General features: G+C 54.1%; 10 protein-coding genes across 10 annotated transcripts; 4 read left to right on the forward strand and 6 right to left on the reverse strand.

Moving 5' to 3' along the window:
* Positions 1–893: 893 nt before the first annotated feature.
* On the reverse strand, positions 894–4,314 carry CLAFUR5_02189 (uncharacterized protein; the record flags this gene model as incomplete). The annotated part of the gene is made up of 2 exons (XM_047901337.1): positions 894–1,040; positions 1,099–4,314. The coding sequence occupies 2 exons, from the start codon at positions 4,312–4,314 to the stop codon at positions 894–896; spliced, it is 3,363 nt and encodes a 1,120-aa protein (XP_047756040.1).
* Positions 4,315–5,105: 791 nt separating this feature from the next.
* On the reverse strand, positions 5,106–6,044 carry CLAFUR5_02190 (Cytochrome b5 reductase 4; the record flags this gene model as incomplete). The annotated part of the gene is made up of 1 exon (XM_047901338.1): positions 5,106–6,044. The coding sequence occupies one exon, from the start codon at positions 6,042–6,044 to the stop codon at positions 5,106–5,108; it is 939 nt and encodes a 312-aa protein (XP_047757269.1).
* Positions 6,045–6,381: 337 nt separating this feature from the next.
* CLAFUR5_02191 (uncharacterized protein) lies at positions 6,382–6,822 on the forward strand (the record flags this gene model as incomplete). Its single annotated transcript, XM_047901339.1, has 1 exon — positions 6,382–6,822. The coding sequence occupies one exon, from the start codon at positions 6,382–6,384 to the stop codon at positions 6,820–6,822; it is 441 nt and encodes a 146-aa protein (XP_047757270.1).
* A 487-nt stretch (positions 6,823–7,309) lies between these two features.
* On the reverse strand, positions 7,310–9,064 carry CLAFUR5_02192 (putative quinate permease; the record flags this gene model as incomplete). The annotated part of the gene is made up of 4 exons (XM_047901340.1): positions 7,310–7,876; positions 7,939–7,970; positions 8,028–8,810; positions 8,860–9,064. The coding sequence occupies 4 exons, from the start codon at positions 9,062–9,064 to the stop codon at positions 7,310–7,312; spliced, it is 1,587 nt and encodes a 528-aa protein (XP_047757267.1).
* A 1,275-nt stretch (positions 9,065–10,339) lies between these two features.
* Positions 10,340–12,925, forward strand: CLAFUR5_02193 (putative exo-1,4-beta-xylosidase bxlB; the record flags this gene model as incomplete). Its single annotated transcript, XM_047901341.1, has 3 exons — positions 10,340–10,522; positions 10,633–10,908; positions 10,967–12,925. The coding sequence occupies 3 exons, from the start codon at positions 10,340–10,342 to the stop codon at positions 12,923–12,925; spliced, it is 2,418 nt and encodes an 805-aa protein (XP_047757268.1).
* Positions 12,926–13,099: 174 nt separating this feature from the next.
* CLAFUR5_02194 (uncharacterized protein) lies at positions 13,100–14,440 on the reverse strand (the record flags this gene model as incomplete). The annotated part of the gene is made up of 2 exons (XM_047901342.1): positions 13,100–14,084; positions 14,130–14,440. 2 exons carry the CDS (start codon positions 14,438–14,440, stop codon positions 13,100–13,102), a joined length of 1,296 nt encoding a protein of 431 aa, XP_047757273.1.
* A 330-nt stretch (positions 14,441–14,770) lies between these two features.
* Positions 14,771–17,770, reverse strand: CLAFUR5_02195 (uncharacterized protein; the record flags this gene model as incomplete). Its single annotated transcript, XM_047901343.1, has 1 exon — positions 14,771–17,770. The coding sequence occupies one exon, from the start codon at positions 17,768–17,770 to the stop codon at positions 14,771–14,773; it is 3,000 nt and encodes a 999-aa protein (XP_047757274.1).
* Positions 17,771–18,521: 751 nt separating this feature from the next.
* Positions 18,522–19,172, forward strand: CLAFUR5_02196 (uncharacterized protein; the record flags this gene model as incomplete). Its single annotated transcript, XM_047901344.1, has 1 exon — positions 18,522–19,172. One exon carries the CDS (start codon positions 18,522–18,524, stop codon positions 19,170–19,172), a length of 651 nt encoding a protein of 216 aa, XP_047757271.1.
* Positions 19,173–19,502: 330 nt separating this feature from the next.
* CLAFUR5_02197 (uncharacterized protein) lies at positions 19,503–21,735 on the reverse strand (the record flags this gene model as incomplete). The annotated part of the gene is made up of 2 exons (XM_047901345.1): positions 19,503–19,993; positions 20,043–21,735. 2 exons carry the CDS (start codon positions 21,733–21,735, stop codon positions 19,503–19,505), a joined length of 2,184 nt encoding a protein of 727 aa, XP_047757272.1.
* A 365-nt stretch (positions 21,736–22,100) lies between these two features.
* CLAFUR5_02198 (uncharacterized protein) lies at positions 22,101–23,345 on the forward strand (the record flags this gene model as incomplete). The annotated part of the gene is made up of 1 exon (XM_047901346.1): positions 22,101–23,345. One exon carries the CDS (start codon positions 22,101–22,103, stop codon positions 23,343–23,345), a length of 1,245 nt encoding a protein of 414 aa, XP_047757275.1.
* Between the last annotated feature and the right edge of the window lie 730 nt (positions 23,346–24,075).

Below are 24,075 nucleotides of genomic sequence, written 5' to 3' on the forward strand. Positions count from 1 at the left end.
GCTCGGCCGTCGTACGCCAGATCGAACACCGCCTCGTGGGCCGGGTTTCTTAAGCCTCAGCATCACGGGAGGTCGTTCGACAGGCCTCTTAGACTTCGATGCCGGACGAGCACGCACATTGCCCTCCTCGTCTTCATCCTCTTCCACTTCATCGAAGTGACGGACGAGTCCGACATTGCGAACATGAGGCGCGGCCTTACTCTGCTTCTCGTTCTGCTGCTTCTTCTTCTTCGCCTTGCCGCCGAGCTGGTCGTCTGGGAATTGCGGACCATAGTCAAAGAAGAGCTCCTCGCCAGGGAGGATCTTTCTATGACCATATAGAGCTATGCGATGTACTGCATTGACCATAATAATGCGTGGGTAGAGGTTGGCTCTGTTCCCGGAAGCGTGGTTGATGAATCGTGTCTTGGTGCCAAAGTACGTGCTGTCGATCTCCTGGCTGTTGTTGAGGGAAAATAGGTAGCTTAGCTTCTGGTGTTCATAGACTGCGCCTCTGCGGTCTGCTTCATCTTTCTGGATGATCTCGCCTTTGTATTGGCCGACGAATTCGTGGTGTTGAATGAGTTCGCATGCATACAACCCCAGGCCATGCACGCCGCTGTCACCAAGGATGGTGTGCTTGGAGACTCCACGTTGCATATTGGCGTTGCGGCACCTGCCGAGCAATATACGGTCGTCGTGTTTGTGCACAGGGTCGACAACGTCGCAGACGCCGCACTCGCCGCAAAGGTCAGGGTCGCACTCTCTGCCAAGCTGGAAGCACGCGCACGTATCTGACTCGAAGCAGAATAGCTTCTGGCCTGACCTGGTCGTCTCAGAAGCACAGTTGCAGCCTTGAAACTTCGTCGGGCAGTTGAGCGAACAACCGCAAGTCTTCTCGCAGGGAATCTGGTTCATGTGGCAAGAGCACTCCGCAGTGGTGCAGGTCGTGCCTGGATGATGGCATGGATAAAATGGTCCTCGTTCGTCAGGTCGAAACTTGAGATGAACGTTGGCACCATTTTGCCAATAGGCGACTGTACGCCGGTCTTTGATGGGAGCTGGGCCGTGATGTGTCTCAAGTGACCGCGGGAAGACAATTCTTGACCTGTGGTTCACGTCCGGGGGATGTATGATGTCTGTCTCGACTATGTGTGATCTTCCGCCGCCGTCTGTGCTTGCTTCATCACTGTCGCTACGTGAGTCGCCTGTGTCTTCGACTTCTCCGTGATAAGGGCAGTCGAAACGCATGCACACTCTGCAGGTCAGCTTTTCCATCTCAGGAATCTGCTGCTGTTGTTTGAGGAGCTCTTTGGTGTACGCGGATGTTCGAACGACGTGCCATAAGCTCAGCTTGAGTAGCTTCTGGAAGTGGTCGCACAGTATGGCCGCTTTCTCGACATTCTCCTGCTTTACTTTTGGCAAGCTGGACACAAGCGTAGTCCAACGTGCGCTAGATCTGAAGGCATCTTCACAGAATTCGCTCCTCCTCGTGAGTGCCTGGTCGGCGGCGGAGGCCTTTTTCACACCCGGCAAAGGGTCGTGATGTAGCAGGAAATACAAGACGTCGGACCATGCACAGCCAAGCTCTTTTAGCATATCCTCAGCATAAGGTGCAGAGGTATCTGCCTTTGCCATGTCGAGTAGCTTCTTGTCTCTCCCGACGATGTCCATGCTGTAATGCGCCTTCAGAGCATTTTCAACCTCTTGATCGACCATGTCGTCTCCGAAGTAGGGCATCTGTTGGAGTGTTGGATCATTCCCGGCAAGAAAGTTATGCTTGATGCTGACGTAGTGTGAGTAGCTAGGCACGTCTTCTGCAGACGTGGAAATAGGCGTGCAAGGCGCGGCCCATTTCGTCTGAACCTTTCCGGCCGCGGTACTGAACTTTACATATTTTCCGCCCAACTTCTTGGAAGCCGGGACTTTTGTTAAGTTGGTTAGTGTCAGCGGCTTCATCTTGCTGAAGACATCCGTGGGCTCTTCTTCGTCCAGTGGCGGTCGGGTCTCGACCGAAAGCCTTGCTCTTCGTAGGGTTGTTCGCGCCCAGTCTTCATTGTCTCGCTGCATTTCACCGATGTAATGGCCCACGACTTGTTCGACACGATTCGACAGACTCTGATTAGGAAAACCAGGTATCTTGCCAGGACCAGCCCCGGTGATATCTTTAGCCATGTTTGAAAGGTCGTTAGCAGGTTGCTTGTTCCTGTGCACACTTGTTTGCCTTGTGTCATGATGAGACTTGTCGCTCCTGCCACCGATCGGAGGTTCGCCGTTGGCCTCCCGTGACTGCCGCGCTCCTGATGGCGCCAGGTGGCTAGTCGTCGACTTCTGTTGTTCAGCAGTGTTAAGAGGGTCCTTGACGGGCGCTATCGGAGCGCGCGAAATCGGCGAATTGCTACTTTCTTCATTGTTATCTTGAGGACTCTGCCGTAAGCTGTTCAGCGTCACGCCTAGGAACTTCGGGGCGTTCAAGATGTTTGTAGTCTTCGGCTGTGCTATCTCCCGTTCAGGCTCCTTCGGCGTCTTCTCGCGAGAGTGACCGTTCTCTTTACTGGTGGTGTCGGAAGGTGACAGTGGATATCTTGGCTTAGTCTGTTTCGCAGGACTTTTCGCAATGGCCGCTTTTGTCTTTAAGGACTCCTGTCTACGCACTGGGCTCGATGTGCCATTGGACTTCCGAGGTGACGTGAGCCCGCCACCATTTTTAGCAGTCGGCAGAGACAATTCCTCGCTCTGTTCGACTCCAGTCAAAGACTCGTTCTGCTGTTTTTGCATAGCAGTCGACCGGCGTACTAAAGATACTTTGCCTTGAGCCGTATCACCTGAGGGGAGCTGGGGCGCCGGCTTAGTCGAGGATGGATCATCTTTGTTTAAGGAGGTCCTTGATGCAAAGCTGTCGATCGCAGCAGATCTGCTTTTACGTGGACTGCCTTTCTTTGGAGAGCTTGTACTCGGTGCTTCCAGATCCAGAAGCCTGTCGCTCTTCGTGGGCGACCCAGGGAGACTTTCAGGTATCTCTGATCCACGATGCAGGCTTGCAGATCTGACAGGTGGTGAAGGAACGCGACGATCTTCTGATGTTCCAAGCCTCTTCGAAGGCGACATCGATCTAAGCTTCGGTGATGGAATGGAGGAAGGTGTTCTGGCCGGGGTAGTGCGTCTTCCCTCTTTTGCTACCGGGCCCAGAAATTCAACCAATGCACTTACTATCTTCTCCTCCTGAGAGACTGAGGGCTGTCGTACTTGAGCAGGTCCAACGTCTTTGGTCGAGAGGATCGCTTCAGGGCGCGATCTTGTGATTTCCACTCGAGCTGTGGAAGCATTAGGTGGTTTTCGTGGCGGGGGCGACTTGCGGGCAGACCCATCCCCTGTCAGATCGACCACTGAGTCTGAGTTCTTCTGACGCGCCAGCGGGAACTCGAAAGACGACTTCTTCTTGCCACTTACGGCTTCGTTGAGACTAAATTTGGCGCGCTGTTGAGCGCTCGACGGCTCTGCGCGCCGAACACCTTCATGTGCTGAACGTGAACCATAAAGAGGCTGCGCTTCGTGCTTCTGTCTTTTCCTGTGCTGAAGCAGACTATGTGATAAAGAATCGTCCTCTCGCGGTCGCTTTTCCTTGAGCACGCTTAGTTCTGGAGGCTGGATCCTTTGACGTTTCGCTATGCCTGGCTTAGCATCCCCCTCGCCAGAGATCCGAGGCTCTGGAGATCGCAGCTTCGGCTCGTGACTAATGCGCCGTCTGATAGAGCCAAGCGTGAGCGAGGGGTGTCGATGGTCTGAACCGAGGAACCTGGATTGCGTGTCCTGGCTATGCGAACCCTCCCTAGGATTTGACTCAGTCGTTACTCGCGAACTTGACGCAGACGCAGATTTGTGTTTCTTTGCAGTGTAAGAATTTGTAGTCGACGGCCGGGTGATCTCAGGAGGCTCTGGGGACATCGTAAGGTCTATCGACCCCATCAATCTAGGTGGTGGCTCACGCGAACCGATATCCCTTTGGCGCTTGCGGATTTCGCCAAAGGTTTTTGAAGGGCTCTTGGGTGGTCGGGACTGTGCCACACGCCGTGTGGAGCTCGTCGTAGTTTCCTCATCGTCGTCCAAACTCAAGTCAATGACTTCGGTGTGCCGTCCGCCACCCGCCATCGACGTGATGTTCTTGGCAGTGAGATTAAGCGCGTGTATCCTGGGCCCGTGAGCTTGTGTTTTGTGTCGCCCGAAGCGGCTCCCTGGTAATGTGACGCGGAAGCGCCCATCCGTTCTGTTGATGTCGCTGATCCAGGAGTTGTGTAAGATACCTGTAGATGAGACGTATGTCACGCGTTGCTGCATGAGGATCAGTCAGTCAAGCTCATGCTACATAGCATAACAGTGAGCGTACAGTGCAGGCCGTCTGCTGGCAAGGTCCGAATTAAGTACGCGCGACAAGCGAGCGTGGTTGACCGACAATGGTTGCAGTTGCCGTTGTAATTGTAGCGGAAGTCGCGAGAGGCAGCAGCGCCTTTCGACAGGATTGCTGTCTCAGCCTGTATGATTCTCCCCGCAGACGAAACAAAGCGTCCCACGACAGAAACCGTAAACGAAGAGGTGAAGTTGGGTGGTAATAACTCAATTGTAGGACGAGGTGAACGCGAAGTGGAGCGTGCCAGAGAAGAATCCCGGCAAGCACGCACCACGATCTTTGACACACGTGACATAGAAGTCTTCCCTATTACGTGCACTAATCAATCTTGACCCTTGACGTGCACTCGCTAAATAAAATCCGCCTAAGGTTAGTTAGAGCTAGTTAGCTGCTATAATGTTTAATAAAAACTCCCTCTAAATCTTGCTCACGATAGAATATCTCGATATATACTACTCCTAAGATAGTACGTAATATACAAAACTATATAGATACTGTATACCTATCTTATAAGCCTATTCCTAGCTTATATACTCGAAGAACGCGATAGATAGACAAAGAAGTGCATATTGCATACCTTAATTCCAAAGTGCACGTTGTGGGGAAGACTTCTATTGGTTGTTATGCAGTGAGACTCGACTGGAATGTGATGTGCATCTTCATGCAAGTTTTGCGTGTCTACTATCAAAGCAGCGAAGTACAACTGCGCTCTCAACCTCACTCAGTCCATGTCCTCCAACGAAGACTTGGCATAATCTTCAGGCACGAGCACACCAACAAGGCAAGTGCTCAGCATGTTCTCCCAGTTCACCCAAGGATGCACTTCCATGAAGAGCTTCGTGCCATCACGACCAGCAGCTTTCATGAGCTCGGCTTCGCCACCAGGGTGGAACGGTAGATACGGTGTAATATTGTACACCTTCCCTTGCCAACTACTCCATGCCGGCTTTCCTTTCCTCCCTGTCATCGACTTCAGCTGACTAGGCGTCACTCGCTGGAAGCTGCTCACGCCGCTGATGTTGCCGCTTTTGGTCAATGCTGCCCAGTCCATTGGGGAGTGGCCAGGTGAAAGAAGTACTTTGCCTCGAGCGTTTGGCGTCTTCACTGCGCCGTTCGGCGAAAGACCATTGCTCACACGCTGCTGACTGCCAACAGGCGGTCCACGGTTTGGGAGAGGTCCCGTGGTCGGCACTCGAAGGCCTGCTGCTGGACTTGCTCTTGGAGCAGCGACAGGTCGTGCTGGTGGAGCCATAAGACCGGGACTGCTCTTGACAGCCGGCTTGGGTGGCGGAGGCATGGCTGATGCTCGTTGGGCACTGTTAGCCGCTGGGAAGGATGGCACTGACGGTTCGGTGTCGCTTTCTGGGTCGTTTTCATGGTCGTTGCCACTCAAGGTGAATGTAGGAACTTCGACTTCGGGTTTCGATGGCTTTGCTTTCGGCGTAGTCTCTTCAGAGGCATCTTGATCTGAAATGGTCTGCTCGGAACCTGCTGGAGATTTGGCATCCTTCTCATTTGTCTTGACGATTATCTCGACATTGTTGTCCTTTTGCTGGTCGGTGGCGAGCCAGCCAGGTAACCAGTTTCGTAGCATCTTCGGATTCGTGTAGACGATATACAGTATGCCCAATAATAGAGCTCCAAGAGCCAACAGGCCCATCACTTGACTCAAAGATGTCTCATCGAGCGTCCGGAAGGCTAAGTATGCGCCGGCGATTACGGCGGAAGGTGGCGATGTGAAGTAGCTGTGAGGTACACATCTTTCGCCCTCTCAGGTGGACATCTTCCCTTCGCCGGAGTTCGCTATCCTTATTCACGAGGTTCGCAGGTAATTGTCATGCATGTGGTGTTCAGACGACATCTTTCTTGCACGGCATCATCTTAAAGTCCGAATCTCCGAGCGAGTCCGAACTTGAGCCACAGCGTCACAGACATCGATGCATTGAAGCTCTCACATCCAGACATTACCTTACCACAGTCCATACCATACCGTCAAGATGATACCCAGAGCAATTCTCCTACGCACACTGCGCCAAACCACAACTCCAAGACGCACAATCCAACCCCTCACACGACCCAGACGGATCGCTCCATCAACCACACGCAATGCATCCCACGTCCCATTCCAGACCGTGAGATGGCTATCTTCCAAGTCCCTCGCAGACGAGAAGATCGAAGAGATTACAGAGCTCTACGCCACCGCGCAAGATGAATTCGAGATTGCGTTCGAAGAGACGGAGAAGGTCACTGTCTATGCTGAGGACGACCGCAAAGCTGCGAGAGAGGAGTTGACGAGGGTGCAAGAAGCGTACAAGGCGGTCGTGGAGGGAGAGGATCAGCAGTTGGCGGAGGAGGTTAAGAGGCGGATAGGGCAGAGGATACGGGAGCTGGAGCAGGGGGTGGCTGCGATGGAGGAGTTGGCTTTGAATCAGGACTGATCGAAGTACCACGACGTTAGGGATGAGAATCAGCAGCGTCAATCAAGGGCAAAGAGACCGATACAAAGCCTGATCCAAACAGCGTCTGCCGCATGGTCTGGTGTGCGTGCAAGATCGTTTGCATAAAGCGCACGCAGAGGGCAGCATTGTCTCCAGAGTGAGCGCATGCCCGAGCGTCTGCGTGATGTACGCAGCACAGGCATCGGAAGGCGATGGGTCAACAAGTTTCTGAAAGGGAGACACTTTGCATGATGTAGAAGCAGTAGGCTCAATGTACGACGAGCTGGAGGACGGAGTGCTTGGAATCACGCTTCATCACGACACGATCATTATGAGGACTATGCACGTTCACAACCTTCTCCATCAAAAGCTGCCTTCCTTATGCTTGACACCAGTCTTCTCATCAGTCTCCGACCCATGCTCGCCAACACTGCCACTGCGCTCAACCTCCTCCAGTCCAACCTCGCGATTGATCTCCTGCATGCGCTCATGGTCCGCCGCAGCAAAGCCCAACAGATCCAAATAGCACATCCATCTCCTCCAGCGACAGCCCCTTGGTCTCCGGGAACGCGAACCATATAAATCCAGCTCCAAGGAATGTCAGAATACCAAAGAAGAGGTAGGTCCCGTACGTCATACCCGTCAGCATATCAGGCGTCACCTGCCCCACGATGAAGTTGTTCATCCAGTTGGACGAAGCACCGAGAGCGATACCATATGGTCTTTGCGAGATTGGCCAGATTTCCGCAATGACGATCCAGGCGCAAGGTCCCCAGGAGTATCCGAAGAAGACTACGAAGAGCCAGACCATCGCGACTGCGGCCCAGCCTGCTGCTGAGTGGGATTCCCAGTCGCTTTGGTTCTTTGCGACGATGACGGCGATGATGATGTGGCAGGTCGCCATGCCGATGGCGCCGGAGACGAGGATGGGCTTGCGGCCGAGCTTGTCGACGTAGGCTACGGCTGGGAAGGTGGCGAGCCACATAGCGATGCCGACTACGCCAGTTGCGAGGAGGGATGTGGTATTCGAAGACAATCCGAGACCAGCAAAGATCTATAACTCAGCTGGTCAGTACATGTTCAACGCCGACATCTCCAAGCCACCGAGAAACTTACCTGCGGCGCGTAGTAGAGGATGGCATTGATACCTATCGTACAGCGTCAGTCTGTGCCAGTCAAATGGGGTCGCAATACTATCAACTCACCAGTCCACTGCTGAAAGAACATCGTAACGGTCGCCAACACAACCCTTCTGAACATCGGCATCGTCTTGAACAACGAACCAATCGCAATAAATTGCAACTTAACCGTGTTCCAAGCAGAACCATCCGCAAGGCCCGGGAACTGCTCCGCAATGGACCTCTTTTCAAAAAGCGACTGGGCCTTGATCTCAAGATACTCCAGCTCGATCAGTTCATGGTCTTGTGGTAGACCGCGGAGGCTTGCGAGCGTCTTCCTCGCATCTGCTTCGCGGCCGTGGTGCTCGAGCCATCTTGGGGAGAAGGGCATGAAGATCATGCCGACACCGAGCAGGACTGCTGGGACGAGCTGAAGAGCTAGGGGAACAAGCCAGGCTGCGTCGTGTTGGCCTGGGCCGGTGCCGCCGATGTAGTTCGTGCCGTAGTCAATCCAGAAGGAGATCATGATACCTGTGGTGATAGCGAGCTGTTGGAGGCCGACAAGAGCACCTCTGACCTCAGGAGGAGCAACTTCGGCGTTATACATGGGGACAATCATTGAAAGGGAACCAACGCCCATACCCGTGATGAAACGTCCGCCAAGGATGGCACTTGCGCCGACACCGGTTACTGCAGTAGTCTGGACGACGACACCAATGATGAAAATGGCAGTGTTGATGAGAATGGCGAATTTGCGCGACAAGATCTCGGCCAGGAATCCAGAGTACAAACACCCGACCCAGGCTCCGAGCTCAAGAATGGCAGTGAGCCAGCCTTTCTTCGTTTGGTCTCTGGTCCATACTCCCATATCTATGCCACGGTCAGTATCTGGCGGGTCACTATCTGCGGAACGACGTACGATCATTGAACGAGGTCATCGTCAGAACACCGCTGAAGACTCCTTGGTTGTACCCATAGAGAAGACCTCCCAGGCACGCGAAGCATGCGATGCCGAAGACTCTGGCATTTCTGACAAGTGCTGCTGGTCCCGCACGACCCTGTAAAGCCTGTCGCCTTTGCAGAGCCGCTTGGTCGAACTGCGAGCCGCCGCCGACTGGAGCCATGATGATGGATGTTGACACTGAAAGTGATCAATATCACGAATGAGCAGCGTCGTCGGTGAGATGAAGAATGAAGATGTTGGAAGGACAAGGTTGCCCTTGGCGGGCTTTCGCTTCTACTTAAAGCCCTTGTCGACTGCACATGTAGCAGGGCTAGCTTGCAGTCTGGACTACTACTGCAGCATTTATCCACGTGCAAAGCCATGCGACCATAACGTTGTATGAGCTGACGAAAGTATAGTACCGACCACCATGGCGACAGCGCCAATAAGTTTCGCGGCTAAAGCCAAGGGCTGTTCGTATCGCATGAAGCGAAACGCTATGGCGTTCAGCTGTCGCATCGAAGGATCTTGCTAGAGAGACATTGACCACAGACATCGTCCTCGCCGGGCAGAGACACAGGACAAGGGCAAAGTCCTTAGCTTGTGGTTGGATCAGTGCGGCACCGACGGCATCTGCAGATCTCAACTGGAGCCGTACTCCGAAGGGATTTGCAACATACGCAAACAAGACAAAGTCACGTCGTTCACCTGGCCATGCAACTCGGGAGTTGATGCGGTTTCATTGAGCCTGAAGTTCCAAAGTCCGAGCACAACACCAGTCCAGGTTCTCCAACGGTTCTCCACACCAGCCTCCACAAACTCTACACGATCCCAGCACGTTGCATTTAGGCTGATTGCGAGTGCGGGTATCGGATCCTGTTGCCGGCACTCTAGTGATACGCCCACTCGATACAACGCATCGAGGACGATGTCGTGCAACATGTTGTCTCACACTTGTGGCACGATGTTCGGCAATAGCATAGGGATGCAGGCTTGCCGGCTTCAAACGAGGGGCCAAGGCAGCTCCTGCGTGGCTTGGTAGCTGACATGTCTAGGCAGATGTCTCAGTTGAAGCTTCAACGTCTTCGCCAGCTTGTTGACTATTGTTGTCACCACGCTCAAGGTCGTCACGAAGTGTTTGATATGATGGGAATCACTTCAAAGTCCTCACAGAGACATTGTTACCCAATTGGGAGACAGACTACGAGGAGTTCCGGCTGAATTGCCCTACAGAGTGGGGCAAAGCCAAGTGCTTCTACTGACCTCCTCTGGTCGATCTGGCAGTCGACTCAAGCATCAAGCCATTCTATGTCCCGACCGACCCACTTAGAAGCATTGCTTGGAAAGCCGAAGGCTCAATGGCAAGAGATCGACGTCACTACAAACAGAGTATATGAAGACTTCTTGCTCACTGCGGTAGGTTGATTCTGGCATCAAGCACTTTTCATTGATCGTTATGGCGGCCTTCTTCATCACTTCTGCCTTGGCATTGGCAGGCTCGGCTGTTGCGCAGCTCGAAGGTCGAGGCTTTCCAGATTGTGGCAATGGACCGTTGAAGAATAACACTGTTTGCGATACTACCGCGGACCCATTGACGAGAGCGACTGCTTTGATCAATGCCTTTACATTGCAGGAAAAGGTACGTACTGAAGGGTCAATGGCATCGTCTGTCTCAGACATGTCTGATACCATCTACTGAGACGTTGTCACGCGGTTCTCGGCCATAGCTAACACACTTCTGTCTGGCAGCTCAACAACACTGGCTCGACTTCTCCCGGAGTTCCTCGACTTGGACTACGCGCCTACACATGGTGGCAAGAAGCACTGCATGGTGTTGCAGATTCGCCGGGTGTTAACTTCTCGGACTCTGGGCCATTCCGCTATGCAACATCGTTCCCACAGCCGATCTTGATGGGAGCTGCGTTCGACGATGATTTGATCCGAGACGTGGCTACGGTCATTTCTACCGAAGCTAGAGCTTTCAATAACGATGATCGTGCTGGGTTGGACTTTTGGACTCCAAATGTATGAAACCCTATCAGCTCTTTGAGACTGTAGCTATTGCTGACAACCTGTTCATTAGATCAATCCATTCAAAGATAGTAGATGGGGTCGTGGCCAAGAGACCCCAGGAGAGGACCCATATCACCTTTCCAGTTATGTCGCTGCTTTGATTGAAGGCCTGCAGGGTGATCGCAACGACAAGTACAAGCGATTGGTTGCCACTTGCAAGCACTTTGTGGCATACGACTTGGAGAACTGGAACGGCAATTATCGGTACCAGTTCGATGCGCAGGTCAACCAGCAAGATCTCGTAGAGTACTACATGCCAGCATTCCAGCAGTGTGCCAGAGATTCCAATGTGGGTGCATTCATGTGCAGCTATAACGCTCTGAACGGCGTGCCTACGTGTGCGGACCCTTGGTTACTGCAGACTATTCTTCGCGAGAAGTGGAACTGGACTTCAGAGCAACAGTGGGTCACGTCCGATTGTGACTCAATTCAGAACGTTTACCTTCCACATGAGTATGGATCCTCTCGCGAGGAAGCGGTTGCGTTAAGTCTCAAAGCTGGAACCGATATCGATTGTGGGACATACTACCAAGAGCATTTGCCTGGAGCATACGAGCAAGGCTTGATCAACGTCACGGACTTGGACACCGCCCTGATCCGTCAATACTCCTCCCTCGTACGTCTTGGCTACTTTGATGGTGACGCTGTGCCATACCGGAGCCTAGCCTGGGACGATGTCAACACACCACACGCGCAACAGCTAGCTCACAAAGCCGCCGTGGAAGGCATCACTCTGCTGAAGAACGATGGACTACTGCCACTCCCAATCAGCAACGGCACCAGCATCGCCTTGATCGGACCCTGGGCCAATGCCACAGAGCAAATGCTCGGCAATTACGACGGCATTCCTCCCTACTTCCACTCGCCCCTCTACGCTGCTCAACAAACTGGTGCGACCGTAAACTACGCTGCCGGACCCGGGACACTCGACCCAACGACGAACTCATGGCTCAACGTCTGGGCCGCTGCCAACAAGTCGGATATCATCGTCTTCGCCGGCGGTATCGACAACTCCGTCGAAGCCGAGGAGATGGACCGTGTCACTATCGCTTGGTCCGCACCACAACTTGACATGATCGGACAGCTCGCCACATACGGCAAGCCGGTCATTGTCTTGCAGATGGGAGCCGGACAACTCGACAGTACACCACTCATCAACAATGCCAACGTTTCAGCCCTCCTATGGGGCGGCTACCCAGGTCAAGACGGCGGCGTTGCCCTCTTCGACATCATCACGGGAAAATCAGCACCAGCAGGCCGCCTCCCAACAACTCAATATCCAGCCAGATACACCTCCCAAGTCCCCATGACCGACATGACGCTCCGTCCCAACAGCACCACTGGCTCTCCCGGCCGAACCTACATGTGGTACAACGAAGTCCCCGTCTTCGAATTCGGCTACGGTCTCCACTACACCAACTTCACCGCCAGTATCGAAACCCCATCATCACCATCTTCCTACTCCTACTCCAACTCCAACTCCAACTCCGCATCATCCGCGTCCTACGACATCTCAACCCTAACAACAACCTGCACAACCCCCTACCCAGACCTCTGCCCCTTCACCACCTTCCCCATAACCATCACAAACACCGGCACCACCGAATCCGACTACGTTGCTCTCGGCTTCCTCGCCGGCACCCACGGTCCCGCTCCGCGTCCCAACAAGCGTCTAGTGTCCTACCAGCGACTCCACAACCTCACCGCTGGCGAGTCTCAGACGGCACATTTGAACTTGACGCTGGGGAGTCTTGCGAGAGTTGATGAGATGGGGAATAAGGTGTTGTATCCGGGGGAGTATGCGTTGCTGGTGGATACGCAGCCGCTCGCGATGGTGAATTTCACGTTGGGCGGTGAGGAGAAGGTGTTGGATGAGTGGCCGCAGCCGCCGGCGGATAGGGTTAAGTTTCCGAGGGCGAAGGATCAGTACTTTGTGGGTGGGTATGGGAGTGAGCAGGTCTTGGAGTAAGATAGATTGATAGAGATGGTAGGATAGAGAAAAGGTCTAGAGCATGCTGCATATGACTCCGATATTACTGTTTCGGTGCTAACTTCTTCATCACGCAAATCATGAATGTCAAGCACTACCGCATAACCTTTGACCACAGTCCAGATCCGTCCACACAGCAGTATTCCATACGTCCTAACCTCTCAAAGTCACGACCCAAGTAGCCACACTACTCTGCAACTCCCGCATCGCCCCTTCTTCACGCCAGAAATGTGCAGCGCCAGCGATCTCCTGCCGTCCTGCGTGAGGAGCTTCCTTGCAAAGCTTGGTCGCCCACTGTTGTAACTTCTTCACGGAGGTGAACCCGTCTTGGTTTCCAAAGATTATGTGAACGGGAGCTTGGAGGGATAGAAGCCCTGAGGTTGATCCAGAGTGGCCGTGGAACGGGTTGTGCAGTCCGGGAAATGGGAGGCCAGGTGGGCATATCGTTGTTGTGAGGGGGAGGAGGACGGGGGAGACTAGGAGGTAAGCGGTTGTGAAATTTTGTCCCGACGAATGAGTGGAAGAAGCTGTTGTGGTCCTGTGATGCTCCGTGCTGTCGTTGGAATGGTTCCCGCTGTGGCGATGGAGGTGTGGTTTCATACGATGACCGACCTCGCGGACAACGTCGACGCTTCGCCGCGAGTCTCGACTACGGCGTCGGTCGGATGCGTCGGTTTCCTCGCCGCCGAAGGTGACAGGAGATGCCATGTGGTGAGGCGAGTGTGGTGACGATGGTATGAGGTTCCGTCCTCTGATGGGGCTTTGGACCTCTTGGGCTATTGATTGTAATTGCGTGGCGAGTTTCCGGGCTCGAAGGATGATCTCACATGCTGCTGTCCCTCTTTCAGCAGCTTCGAAGCGATTGATGATAGATGAGACTGGTGGGAGGCGAGCCAGGATCAGGGCACCGAAAGAGTAGCCTCCAAGCAGTATTTCGAACGGTCTCTTTGCTGGGTCGGCATAGCCAGCATTGGGTTCCGTGGTCGTCGCTGATATGATCGGTGTCAAGGCCTCCGAGTTCTGTGAGGATCCCTGGATATCCTGTAGGTAGTAGAACAGCAGTCCTACAACAGAGCAATAGTCCAGCACTTCACTGTTCCCAGTCCAGCTTGTCCGTCCAGCAGATTCGCCTGCACCTCTAAAATCAGTCAGTAAAGCTCGAAGTCTCTCTCGTCGGTCTCACCTGAAGTTGAAAGTGGCAATGATGTATCCATCGGCCAATAACGTCTCTGTCAAAGCCAGCACAACAGGATCATCGTAGCAGCCTCCGAGTGGTGGATATGGGTGCGCTAGGACCGCTCCTCGAAGTAGCTGCGTACCAGGCCTATTGGACAGCGAATTCGTATCGTGATATATGCGACAGTCCAGTGGTGTATCGTCCTCAATCGATGGAATGGTGAAAGAATACAGTGGCTCCATGTTCACATGAAATCCGGGTCTCGGATTGCTGCATGCCAATATCTTAAGTGTTGCATGTTGGCACTTTATGACCATGTGAAGGGTTCTCTTGCAGATCCTATAGCCATTGATTGATCCTGCTACCGATCCATGTTTGAGAGATGTCGTTGTAGGAAGGTAACAAGAAAGTCAAGGGAAAGTGCGAACGTTGAAGGTGGATCACAAGCCCCACAGCGACGATCACGAGAGGAAAGACGGGAACTTGGCAGTGACAATACATCAAGGAACACAGGACTCGACGACGACACACATTCATTTCATACACCACTACAATACGTAGCCGCTTCATGTCTCATCTCTACATGCCTCGGGTCGCTAATGCATCTGTCATCAAAGAACGCCAAACATCCACGCCCGCCATCACCCTCACTCAAACTCCACCCTATTGCCGGCCTTCGCAGCCTCCGCTCTCCTCGCCCTCTCTGCCCTTCTCCTTCTTCGATTATTATCGAACGCGCTAACATCTGTTCCAGTCCCCATATCGCTCTGCCCAGGGACATTGCCGGGACTACCCACCGCACCACTGCCAGCAGGGCCCGCTGCTGGCAAGAGACCACTCGGCTGTGCTTGCGGCGACTTGGACGCCTGTGGGATCTGGCCGATGGGAGGTACTGGTGGTAAGTTGAGTTCCGTGGGTGGTCGATGGCTGCCTCCCAGCGAACTCGACATGGCTGGTGGCGGCGGTACATTCGTGATAGGTTGCTGACTTGAGGGTCGGATGCCGCCGTTTCGCCTGTACCGTGAGGGTTCCTCGCCACCAGAGCTCAGACTGGAGGCTCTTCGTGAACGTCGCTCCCGCCGCCGCACTGCGCGTTCTGCTGCGGCTTCTTCTTCGCCCAATCGCCGAAGCGTGACGTGACGTCCGTCAGGATGCATGTTGACCTTCACGCTGACTGGAGGACTGCCGGCTGAACCTACACCGCCGCTGTCGAGTCTCGAGCCTGACGCTGCAGCACTGCTGTTTCGTCGAGCGCCGCTGTGCATTCTCGTCCGAGAGTCTCTCCTCCGCGAAGGCGACTGTGACTGTGTTCTCTGGCTTAGTGGTGCGCCGACGGCTGCTGCATTGGCTGCGGCGATTGCTGCGGCTTCCGTTGCAGCAGCAGAAGTGCCGTCTTGGTAGAATTGACTTGATGACTGCTGGGCTTGGTGATGCTCGTTCATCAGTCTCAACGGGTCAGGGATGATAGCCCCTTGCGGCATCTGCAGTGAGCCTGGCTGGGGATAGTCCATTGGATTGGCCGCATGAGGTGGCGGCCCAGGTGGAGGCGGAGGCAGATTGTACGGCAGTTGCTGCTGCTGTTGCTGGGTCTGAACGATATTCTGGGTGAAACCTTGGCCATCCATGTTTGAGAGACCACCACCAGAAGATGGAATTGTACCTGCGGCTGCTGGCAAAGGAGGATGTGATGTGTCAGGCCGGAAGGTGTGTCTTGAGAGCTCAGGGTTGCTTCCTTGCGCAGGATCTGGTCCTTCTGGCCCTGTCATCAGTGTGCCAGACATGCTCTGTCTTCTCCCGCTCGCATCTTGTGGTCTTGGGTACCGATTCGAGTTTCGACGATTGAACTTCTCCTCCTCATCCAGCTCCTGCCGTCTTATGCGGTCAGTACGCTGTTGCTCGTTACGCTCTTTCCGACGCTTGTTCCACTCGCGGAATCCAGCTGCCACACCCAGCGTAGCGATACTGTTCCTCAGCGTGTGCGAATCGTCAACGTCGTCCCTGCGAGGAGGTGCATAGCTTTCATCGTCATCATATGACATTGAATCTACGCTTGCTCTACCTGGCGGCGGTCTTCCAGTCGGCCTTCGTCCCATTGATGGTCGTGTTGGTGTCATGGGTTGGGTGTTGCCCGGGCGGTTGTTGCGTGGGTCACTGGGAGAGAACGGTGCTTGACCAGCTTGCACTCTTGAGACATCGGTCTGGCTGACCATGCTTTGATCGCCGGGTCGATAGCTCAGCTCGGAGTCCACATAACCATCGTTGCGTCGCTTCCTACTTCCAAACATGCTCTTGACACCTTGGACTGCTGCAATGCCCGCACCTGCTCCCAGAATTCGATCGCGCCAGGTATTTGATCGCTTGGGTGGCTGGCCTCCATACTTTTCGTCAACATACTCGTCATTCTCCCAGCTTTGCGGAGACATCACTGTCTCATCTTGCCGCCGCGGTCGGTGACTTCCACGACTTTGAGGTCTTGCATTTGCGTATGTAGCGGGAGGTGGCACTCCCATTGGCGGGCCAGGAGGTTCTTGTGCATGACTTGGAGGGCCATATCCTGGGCCATATCCTGGGCCATATCCTGGGCCATATCCTGGGCCAGGCGGTCCATAACCAGCACCTGGTGGGCCTTGAGGAGGTCGTCCCATCGAAGATTGTGGCCGGCTCTGTCGCCCTGGAGTATCTGGTGGATAGTGACTGATCTCACTTTCTTCGTAACGATCACTTCTGCCATCTCGCCTCTTATCGCGCCGGCCTTGCCACCATTTGTATGCTCCCAGAGCTCCAGCACCTGCTAAGACCTTTCTCCCCCAATGCGACTCTCCTCTACTACTCCTACTATCTCGACTGCTGTCTCTCCTTCGTCGATTGTCCGTGACTCGCGAAGGGTCGCTGGTGACATAGCCTTCAGAGTATTCTGAGTAGTACTCTGATGGTGCTCGTGGTCCTCCAGCGCCTAGTCTAGGCTTGTTCTTGTATTCCAGGGCCAGATACAGGAAGACCAAAAGTGCGCCCCACAAAGCATACACAATGAACAGAGCCCTTGGAGATCCATACAGTGTCAACCCAAGCGCAATCTGAATGAACGCAAGCAACGCGATCGACCTTCCGAAAAGTCTGTGTATGTGCACCCTCAGCGGTATCGTAGGATGCGGTGTCTTCCTCTTGCGCTCCCTCTTAGCGAACCACCAGCCATACAAGAACTGTACAAGAATGCAAACATATATCGCAACTCCAATCCCATGATGCGGATTCGACAAACTCCTTTCCGGTCCTACAGCAAACCATCCCAACGCCAACACCACCGTTGCCAGAAATACAGTCAGGATCTGTAGGTATATGTGCATCTTGAACGCCAGCCTCCCCTCCGTCCGAAAGAATCCAAATCGCGCAATGAAGATTGCTGCGGGGACAATGACTGCGAAAGTGATCGCTGCGACTACAGCATGACCAGTGACCAGACTGTGGTATTGCGGTAGATCTCGAAAGCGGTTTCCCATGCCATTGTATCGCATCGTGTCGAAGTTGAGGCCTTGGAGGTTGGGCAGCAGGAAGCTGTTTCGCGATGAGTCCCAGGTGCCGTCGCCGACGAACATAGTACTACTATCGTAGGTGCTGCCGCCCGCCGGCGATATGTTGGCTGTCGACATGGTGGTTGATCCGTCGGCCTGTCGAAGGCGACGATGTTGTGGTGGGCTATCAGTAGTATGGGTAGCGCTCGAGGCGCGGTCGATCGATCGTGGATAGTCTCATAAGGGCATGGCTGTCGTAAAGTCGTGTGGCTAAAAGTTCGTGATACCGTTGTGCTCTACCATCAATCGTCGACCAGTTGTCTGTACCGTCGCAGCGGGGTAGATTGTTGTTCCGCTTGGTGGACTCGAGTGCTGGATGTGTTGCGCTGTATCGCGTACTCCAGCGTATACAACAGGAATGGATATGGATGCTGAACTCTTCTCGGTCTCTGATTCTCTACTGGCGGTCAACGATGCTTGTCGGCTAGCAGTTCGTGGCTGCTGGTGCTCGTTGTTGGCACAAGATCCACTTTCAGCTCACTCGTTGCTGCACGTCGGCAGGGCAACCTCCGAAACCTTGTTGCTGACGATGGCCACGACATCCTTGCGCAGACGTGAACCGTCAGGCACGGGGACCAGTATTCAGTGACAGTGAAATACACACACATGAATGAGAGCTGGTATGATGGAGAGGACCTTTGCTCCAATGTACCACATTCCAGCTTGACACCAACCACCTGGAAACGAACCCTCGGACATAACTTCTGCCCTCGAAGCTCTGTTTGGCACAAACCGCATCAAGCCCATTGCGCTCCCGCATCCAAATCCAAACTCCAAGTCGCGTCTCCAACACCCTCACCTACACCCACCCCATCACCGCCACACAACAATGGCCACCGACATGGACCTCGACCATCGCCCCCCCTCCCCCGAGCTCCCCCCACCACCAACCCTCTCCGAACCCGGCCCCCGCGCAACCGCCCTCCAAAAACTCTACAACGAAGCAATAACCCACATCCTCAAAACCTGCAACTACACCAACTTCTCCTCCTGCTTCCCAACCCCAACCACCACCGTCCCCGGCTCCATCAAAGTCCTGCACGAACAATTCACCTCCAAGCTCGGCACCTCCATGCACAAAGAATTCGCCTCGATCCTCGCGGAACGGAACGTGGTCCCCTCCCTCAACGAGCTGGATTGTTTAATCGACGATGCGAAACGGCGGAAGGCGTCCGCCAGTTCTCAGGATATGCCTGCGCCGCTGCATACGCTGCCGGCCAAGCAGCTTTATATCTCGCACTTGGCGCCGACGTTGGGGCGGTATGAGCAGGAGATGAAAGCGAGGCAGGAAGCGCTAGCGGAGGAGAATCAGGAGCTTGTTGGGAAGGTGTTGCAGCAGAGGAGGGAGATTCAGCAGTTGATGGCGGGGTTGGAGGGGGTTGTGAGGGAATTGAATGGGAGTGTTGAGGCTTTGAGTGGACAGGATTTGGAGGGGATGAGGGAGGGGATGAGGGAGGTTGATGAGGAGATGAGGGATTGAGAGTCTTCTGGATAGATGGATGGTGCGTGGGCTATGGTGTTTGGAATGGCAGGCTGATGAGGGCAGGGTTGGAGTATGGGAGTCTTTTGGCGTTTTGGGAACGATACCCTGGAGGTGGTTTTGATCAATGGACCGAAGGAGCTGGGTAAGCCCTCAAACAGATGATGCGAATTGTATCGATGGAATGTGGAACGAGACTGCGATGGATGACCTCGCTTCATTCAGTTTCAAATGGCATAATCTCAGCCACTACAATTACTGCACTATCCTCCCCAACGCCTCGCTTGCTTCATAAATGCATCATCCCAATGCTCGACCCATCCACAACACCTAGAGCTTAACACCCCACACACCCCTTCCAGCACAAACACCAAGCCAATCGCCACCTTGTTGGGTCAAGGTACTCTGCGGCGACCATGAAACATTGGCAACCTCATACTCGCATCTCCAGCTCGCGAAAGGCCCCTTGGCTGTTGGTTCGCCGCCAGTTCCGTTCCCGTTCGCGGCTGGCGGCACGGAGGCCTGGTTTTGAGAGTTGAGGAGGTCCCAGATCAGGACCGTGCTGTCGTCGGCTCCTGATGCTAGCATGCCTCTTCGACTTGGGTTCCATTCTATGCTTCGGAGATCTGCTTGGTGTCCGCGAAGTTCTAGAAGTGCTGTGCCGGGTTGTCGCACGTCTAGGATGCGAATCAGGTTGCTGTCTGCAGCGAAAGTTGCTAGCAGGTGTGCGTCGTGCGGCGATGCTGCTAGGCGCAAAAGTGGAGGAGCTGGTGATAACGTCTGTCCGCCTTTGGTTGGGGATGAGGCTGTTGGGGATGAAGCTGCGCGGTCGTTAGTACAGCCTGGACCTAAGAGTATGGCATAACTTACACTTGTCGCCTTTCTCTGCCGGCTCGTAGATGATTGTCGAGTGTTCCAGGCTTCGTAAGTCGAACATGCGGACACTGCCGTCAGCTCCACATGATACGAACACATCCACAGAGCCGGCACAGAACCGCACATCAAAGACCTCTTTGTCGTGTGCAATGAGCTGGGTCTTTGCGGTTAGCGTCGGTATGTCCCATATCGTGCATGTAGTGTCTATCGATGAAGTGATGATCAATTTTGGTGAAAGCGTGTTCCAGTCGAGCGACGTCAAAGGTGCGGTGTGCTCTGGCGTTTTGCTGTTGGACAACAGCGCCAAAGGTTGCAGCTTTTGTGGCGCTGGTTCTCTTGTGTTGGCACTCGCGCTTCGGTTGATGCTGCTCGTTGAATGCGGTGTCCCGGGCGCAGGAAGGCTCCATAATCGCAAGTGGTCACCACTGGTTGCCAACAAATCTGTGCTCGTTTTCTGGGTACTCGGCGGTTCCCATAGTATCCTTGTCACTGGATACGCGCACGTCGCTTCTGCCACTTTTGTGTATTCCAGCCCATACGGTGCTCCTCCATGCCCGCTCGTCTCTTGAGGCGTGATTTGTGTATCGAGGATTTGTATAAAGTTGTGCGGATCTTCCAAATAGCTGCCCACTGCCATCTTTCCAGCGCTGTTTCCACCGGGTACAGGCCATTTGCACCAGTCATAGGCGTATGTCGGAAACGGCGCTAGGTAATTGGAATTCGTTGGCGAATCTGAATAGCTGAAGAATGCTGTCCCTTGTGGACCTTCGTTGGCGTCTGAGATCGCCCGTGATCGTATGTCTGTGAGATTCAGAGGGCTGTGAGAAGGACCAGTGGAGGGCGTATGCGCATTCGAGAGGTTGTACGCTTTGGGATTGGACGTCACGGGTGTTTGTGTGGGCGTCTGGTTGAAGGGAATGTACTTGTGCGTGCCGTCCATGTTGCCCGGACTGCTACGTGAATGGCTATGCAGTGTGTTGGTACGCGACGGCGGTTGTGCTTGCGCATTTGCGTACTGCGAGGCATTCGATTGCAACGGTGGTTGCTGCATGGCGGGGAATGTGGTGGGCGCCGTGTACGATGTCGCTGGTCTCGAGGCGCCGCCCGCAGGCTGCAGAGAGCCTGGTAGGGTACTGTTCAATGCGGACCCGGCGTTGGAGGGCAGGATACTCGAGGAGTGCGAGTGGGAGCCCAGCGGCGTGGCTTGCTGCACACTGAAAGACGGCGCAGCGCTGCCCGAGTACGCCAAGTCCTGGAAAGATTGTGTTTGCTGCTGCTGGGGCGTGCTGTATCCTTGCAGTGGCGGTGCGTTGGAGGGTATGCGAAAGTCTGCAGATGCTCGTTGTGTGTGCGTGCTCCGGGGAGTATTAATATTGAATTGCTGGGACTCGTTGGGCAGCGTTGATCCCGACGCTGACAATGGCGCCGACGACGTATCGTTCCCCCCTCTCCCACTGTTCAGGTGCTGGGCCATATCATCTTGACCTCTACTGCTGCTGTATGAGTTCGCGTCGCTACCCTGCGCGAAGGTGTCTGTTCCTGCAGAGGTGGTGCCTGAGGAGACTCCCGCCGCAGATCGAAGGTTTGGGGCGGCAACCGCTCCCAATCCTAGCGCAGATTGGAGGAGACCTGACGAAGTGCTCGGTACTTGCTGCCCTTGTTCATGGAGATGAGCATGGAATGGCATTGTCGTGCTGTTTACAGTGCAGGCGGGACTTTGTCCACCAAGGTTTGTGCCAGCCAAAGAACAACATATGACTTGTTAGATGTTTGGCTGGTGCTTCACGAGCAATTGTGGCTGTGTTTGCCCACCCGCGGATGTCTGGTAAATACTCGACCAGGTCCTCGGCAATGAACTCTATCTTCACTTGTTGACATCTCGAACATCACCTTCACATGTCATTGAGTTGGCCAAACTTCATGTCTGACGAGCAAAATCGCAAGGAAATTCCACATTGACGTGCTGGCGCGGAAGGAACAGGTCTGTGGATACTGAAGTACTCTCTCAATCTTCCTGGACTCAATCGCCGCGATACACAACATTAAGCAGCCATGTCCCTGGAACGCGTGCAGTCCGGGGAGCCGCCACGATACTTGCTGCTACTTCCCCCCGCACCGGAACCAGCGACAGCGTCTGCATTGAAATCAATATATGGCGAGACGGTCATTGATGTGCTCAAAGAAGTGGCCGCCCACTCGTCCGAGACGAGCAAGGCGTCAGTTCTGGAAGTCGCATTGGCCTGCCCTCATCTAGTCGATGCACATAACAAGTCACGCTCGAGTTTGTACGACCAGACACAATCACTTGTCGCAGGTGTTTACAAGCTCGTCACTGTCATTGCAACGCAGGAGAACATCAACATCGAAGACTTTGATGGGGTCGACGTGAGAGTGATCTTGGTCGCCTGGTCAGGAGATGACAGCTCCAAGTCATCTGGGAAAGCACCTTATGGCCCAATCGTTGATATCGGGACACTGGCAAGGTCAGGGAGGCAATGGCAGTTCGCGTTTGGAGTCGAGTCAGAAGCTGGCGAAAGCATTTTCAAGGCGTTCGCAATGGCCAAGGCCAGCACTAATGAAGTTGGACAAGTCCAGAGCGGCTCTGACTCGAATGTCCTAAATACCACATCGACATCAGAAGACAAAGTACCAAGTAGCACAGCACCTGAAAGCCTGGCGCACGATCGTCACTACGATGTGGCTGTAGGAGGAACCTGGGATCATTTACACATTGGGCACAAGCTCCTAATCACCATGACTATCTTCGCTGTCGATGATGCCAGCGAGCCCAAAGAGCGAAGCGCGACAATTGGCATCACTGGCGATCAGCTGCTTGTCAAGAAGAAGCACGCCAACCTGGTCGAGAGCTGGACTGATCGCCAAAAGGCTGTGGCCACATTCTTCAACGCCATTCTTGATTTCTCGCAGCCAGCTTCGTCTGGTCAGCGACACGCAAGTATACGAGATGATCCTGAGCCGAATGGAAAGTCGATTGACATACACTATCCGAATGGGCTGGTCGTCAAGTGTACAGAAATTCAAGATCTTTTTGGGCCGACCATTACCGAGGAGAAGATCTCTGCGCTGGTCATTAGTGCGGAGACGAGGTCGGGTGGGAGGGCTGTCAACGACAAGCGGAAGGAGCAGGGGTGGAAGGAGCTTGACGTTTTTGAAGTCGATGTCCTGGATGCTGAGGAGGAAGGTCAAGGAGCTGGTGTCAAGGAAGGGTTTGACAGTAAGATCAGCAGCACCGCGATCCGGGAGAAGCTGGCTCGCAAGTCTGGAGGGAAGATGTGATGGGACAGATCAATCATTGCATGGCAGTATGCCAGTATATCACCAAGCAATGCCAATACCGGTGAGGAAGACGTGACGTTCCCACTGATTGCCATCCGAAGCCCGTGCACCGAGCAGGGGCCATTCGTTCTTTCTCATTTTATTTCGCACTTCATCTCTTCCTGATACCTTCAACCACTGCCTCGCTTCTGATGTCTTCACTGTCGACACCTGTGTCAAATATGATCCATCATTTTCGATCACATCTTACTTGTCCATACCACTGTGGTGCTACCAGCCAGCGTCTCAGGTGCTCGGCAAAAAGGCTCTCGCCCCATTAGCCGACATCGATGCTTGTACCACCTCACCCATCGGTCGAGCTCTGCAGAATCTACCAGATCAGAAGCAGCCAAACACAACGAAGTCTGCTGCGAATACATCGGAGGCTTTGTCTCAGCCAAAACTAAATTGATGAATCCTGCATACATGTCCGCCGACGCTACGTAGACGTGCTTCCGCCGGTAAAGCTGGGCCGCAACTCTCGTCTTCACTGCAGCTAATGCTGGCGCGGTCCTCGGTTCTCCGATTCGTCATTTTCGCACTGCCAGCACACAGCTCACGCCAGCCGGGATCAAGCATCGTCGACGTGGAGCTGGTGAGACGCGCGCGCGCTCGCGCCGTTCCGCTGGACAATCGCGCATATAGAAATGGTCACCTGATACTGCAGCTACGAGACAGTCATGTCTCCCAT

The sequence above is a fragment of the Fulvia fulva genome, chromosome 1 (assembly GCF_020509005.1).
Source record: "Fulvia fulva chromosome 1, complete sequence".
Taxonomy (NCBI): domain Eukaryota; kingdom Fungi; phylum Ascomycota; class Dothideomycetes; order Mycosphaerellales; family Mycosphaerellaceae; genus Fulvia; species Fulvia fulva.